This window comes from Panicum virgatum, chromosome 3K, assembly GCF_016808335.1.
Source record: "Panicum virgatum strain AP13 chromosome 3K, P.virgatum_v5, whole genome shotgun sequence".
NCBI classification, from domain to species: Eukaryota; Viridiplantae; Streptophyta; class Magnoliopsida; order Poales; family Poaceae; genus Panicum; species Panicum virgatum.
Genome location: NC_053138.1, coordinates 889,108 through 893,211, shown reverse-complemented (window position 1 = coordinate 893,211; position 4,104 = coordinate 889,108). Strand labels below are relative to the sequence as shown.

Here is a 4,104-nt window from a genome sequence, read left to right as displayed (position 1 = left end):
TCATCATGCCAAGGCTAATTGGTTAAGATGTTCAGGAAGCAAGAATTGACAAGCTGATGACCTCATGGAGGAAAAGGTGAACACGATGTTAAAAGTAAACAATGCATATCCACACACAAAAAGGTGGAGTCCACTAAAGGTAACTAGGCATAAATGAGTAGTAAACAATAAGGTGACAATAAGCAGGAACAATTTGCACACTGCACTAGTTTTAAACATTCATTTATGATGCCATTTATCTTGCCACAAATTTGAAGTTAAAAATCCTCCCAAGAAAAGAAAAATAATAAATCACTGGCTTTGGTATTGAACTGATGATGGATTCCCCAGCTTCTCCTAATTTCTGGAGAAAAATAATAACACTTTCCTAAAAGCACCTCCACCTTCCCAGCAAGAACCTAAACGAATTAATACACAAAAAGAGCAGCCGATAATGTAATTTTTGATCAAGGGCTCTACATATATATAATGATTCAATGGGGATTATATTAATTAACAAACGAAGATGGAAACTAGGGCTGATTGGCCGGATTTGGTGAAGATAACCGATCGACAGCTGAACAAAATCTACCATGAAACTAAGCTTACATCAGTAACTATCACTGTGAAGAGATCTAGCAATTAGTGATCAGAAATGTTTTCATTTTCCTAATCTCGGAACTGATTAAATTGAGCAGCTAGCTAAACAGGCAAAAGATCTGGGCAAGAACCCCCAAGTAAGATCTAGCAGTAGTAGTAATATGCTTTAGCTCTGTAAATTTGCTCTCAATAATTTAACGGCATGGGGTCTGAATTGGGCGCCAGGCAGATGCAGTGAGCAGGCAAAGATCCTTCCACCCGAGCTTGAGAGCACCATTCTCCTCGACGAGCGTGTACCCATCGGAGGGGAACATGCCGAGCAGCAGCGACGCCTGCGCCGCCGCGCTGCCGGCGAGCGACGCCGAGCGGAACCCCGACTGTGCGAGCTTCTCGCGCCAGCTCCCGAACTTGACGTCGCCGGTGCGCGCCGGGCCGCCGACGGCGAGCACGTTGCGGATCTCCCGGGACAGGAGCTGCTGCTCCACGACGTGCCGCTCCGGGCTGTCCTCGCCGTAGCTCGCGTCCAGCGAGTCGAAGAGCGCCGAGTAGTAGTGGATGGCCTCCACGAAGCGCGCCAGGAAGGAGCCCGAGTGGCTGAGGTCCTGCTCCACCATGGTCACCACCTTGGGGGCCAGCCTGCAACCCGTGCATGGTCCACGGAGACAGCAGCATCAGTACGTGCATTTCGTGGCCATTAGTTCTGCTGGCAGGACAAGATTCAACCAGCAACCAACACTCTAGCATTTTAATGATGCATCAAATCAAGGACAATGCAGTTTATCTCATGGTTCCCCAACCAAAAAGTACATTGGGCAGATATGTAACAGCAGCAGTCAATCGACTATTAAAGATAGCGCCTTTGATAAGCATTTGAGTTTAGCTTCCTGATCTATTAAGAAATGATATGGTTAGTCGAAGATGACAGTTATTCCATTTCAGTAATCATGACTCCGGCACTAGGAACTAGAAAACTTTTTGGCATAGAAAGTTGGTCATGATGATTAGAACTTTCAGCTCGCTCCTAGTGATCCACTAACCGAATTCAAGCGGGATCTTTTGTGGTTCTGGGATCACCAAAGACCATGGAAGAGATCGTCAAAGCATTGTAAAGATGCAACCTTTTTAGCCTAGAAAGTTGGTCATGATCACTGGTAGTAAACTTTTGGAGCTCCAAAACGCAATTTTTTTACTACGGAGTATGCTTGAACCGGATGTACTACGATTGATGCTTGATAGATGTGCATATCACAAATGTGATAGACATTGCTTGATAGATGAACTAAAGTGGTTGCTGAAAAGTAGTCATGATGATGGTAGAAGCAACACGGAGGATTTGACATGGAAGCTAGTAGCAATGGAGGAGAAGAGGAGCCAGGCACCTTTGGATGAGCCAGAGCGTGTTGGAGTCGTTGCCGGTGACGTCGTAGAGCGAGTGGTGGAGCCAGTGGACGGCGACGGCCTCGCGCCGCGCGACGCCGCCGAGCAGCTTGTCCGGGTCGACATTGCCGGCCTTCTCCGCGACGGCGCAGAACTCGAATGGCAGGCCGAGCGTGTCGGCGAAGTCGGAGAGGCGCTTGCCGGTGGCCTGGAGCGCGTCCAGGGAAGCGCCGAGGCCGGTGAGCCTGACCCTGGGCGGGCCGCCGGGGCGGGAGGCGAGGATGTGGAAGAGGCCCGGCCACTGCAGCCCCTGCATGATGTCGAGGTCGATGATGTGGACGCGCTCCTCCCGCTCGAACGCCTCCTGGATGGCCTGGTTCGCCGTGAAGTGCGAGAACTTGACGAGCGGGCTTATGCCGTTGAACACCTGGAACGCGGCGGCGACGCGCCCGTGCAGCCGCGCCGCCGCGGGGGACGCCGGCGGCAGCGGCGCGTACAGACCGAGGCAGGAGCTGACGAGGCGCGCGGACATGGCCTCGGCGAAGTAGGCGGCGACGCGCTGGGTGGAGGTGCCGAAGGGCGTGGCGAGCTCGGCGATCTCCAGCAGCGTCTGGTGCGCGTCGTCGAGGTTATCGGCGTTCACCGACTCGGCGCACTGCAGCAGCAGCGTCAGCAGGTGGAGGCCCTCCTCGTCGCGCTGCTTCCGCCGCTGCTCTTCCTTGCGCTCCTTGGCGGCCGCGGCAGCCGCGGCGGCGGCGGCCGCGGCTGCCGCGGCGGTCTCCTCCGCGGTCGGGGGCTTGGGCGACTGCGGCGACGGGTTGGGCTCCTCCTGCTGCTGCGGGTCGTGGCGGCGCTTGTCTGGAAGCGGATGAGGGGGAGGGAGAGCGGGCACTGCTGGGGCGGCGGCGGGCGGGGTGCTGTGCAGGAGAGCAGGAGGATGCGGGAGCGGCGGCGGGGCGGGGTCGGCGTTGAGGAGGGAGCGGAGGCGGAGCTCGAGGAGGGAGGCCAGGCCGGGGTTGCAGGGGTGGATGATCTCGCGGACGTTGTGGATGAGCTGCGCGATGGAGACCCCGGCGCTGCCGCTGCTGCCGATGATGTCGCGGATGATGCCGTCCACCCACGCCGTGGTGGACGCCGCCACCTCGCCCGCCGCAGCCGGGGGCGCCTCCACCTCCGCGTGCTGCTGCTGCTGCTGGTACGCGGGGAGCTGGAGCTGGGTGGGCAGCGCGGGCAGCTGCGCGCTGGCGGGCGACTGATGCGGCAGCTGCCCGCCGGCACCAGCGGCGGCGGCGGTGACGTCGGAGAGGTCGCCCGTGACGTGGCGGCGCGGCGGGGGGAGGTCCATGTCGGGCGCCGGGCGCTTGCGGACCATGGCGGCGGCGGCGGATTCTTGGTGGTGCTCTGCTAGGTGAAGGTAGTGGAGGAGCAAATGGTCTTGGGAGGAGGGGAGCGGCGGCAATAAGGAGTGGGAGGAGGTGGCATGAGAATATGCAGCAGAAGCCGTGGGCGGTGGCGCGGCGGAGGAGGACGAGGGGAAGAGGAGCAGCGAGGAGGAGCCCATCTACAAACGCCAACAACAAGCCGCCGCGCGCATGCTGATGCTGATGCTGATGCGGTGGAGGAGGCGCTGAGCGGCTGAGGTGAGACGAGTGAAGGTGGAGTAGATGGTCGAGCAAGAAGGAGGTGGACGGAGTAAAGAGGAAGACGCCGCCGGGAGCCCAACAAGCACAAGCAGGTGTTTGGGGTGGGTGCCACTGGCTAATCATATTTATGGGGGAGAGCCGAATACGCTGCAGCAGCAGTAGGGATTTGCTTCCCCTTTGCCTCATGTTCTTCTTAAAACAGTTTATTATTATAATTCTGTTTTTCAAACAAAAAAACTCGGTTTCTTTGTCACCACATATGGTGAAAGAATCAAATTTGTCACTAATTTGTATTTGAATTTACTTACAATCCAATAAATTATCAACACTAGCCTACACTACTACAGAATAGGCCTTTGTTCCAGGCCATTTGTCCCGGCAGCCTTTGGGCCCGGGACAATATGTGGCTTTTGTCCCGGGTCCAACGGCTAGCCGGGCCAGCGGGGGACAGGGGCCTTTTGTCCCAGTTGGAGGCACCAATCGGGACAAAAAGGGGGCCTTTTGT

At 56.5% G+C, this 4,104-nt stretch overlaps 1 protein-coding gene across 1 annotated transcript; it reads right to left on the bottom strand.

The window, feature by feature from the left end:
• Positions 1 to 436: 436 nt before the first annotated feature.
• On the bottom strand, positions 437 to 3,689 carry LOC120696575 (protein SCARECROW-like). Its single transcript, XM_039979533.1, has 2 exons — positions 1,959 to 3,689; positions 437 to 1,215 (listed from the first exon to the last, which is right to left on the bottom strand). Exons 1-2 carry the CDS (start codon positions 3,515 to 3,517, stop codon positions 774 to 776), a joined length of 2,001 nt encoding a protein of 666 aa, XP_039835467.1. The 5' UTR covers positions 3,518 to 3,689; the 3' UTR covers positions 437 to 773.
• Between the last annotated feature and the right edge of the window lie 415 nt (positions 3,690 to 4,104).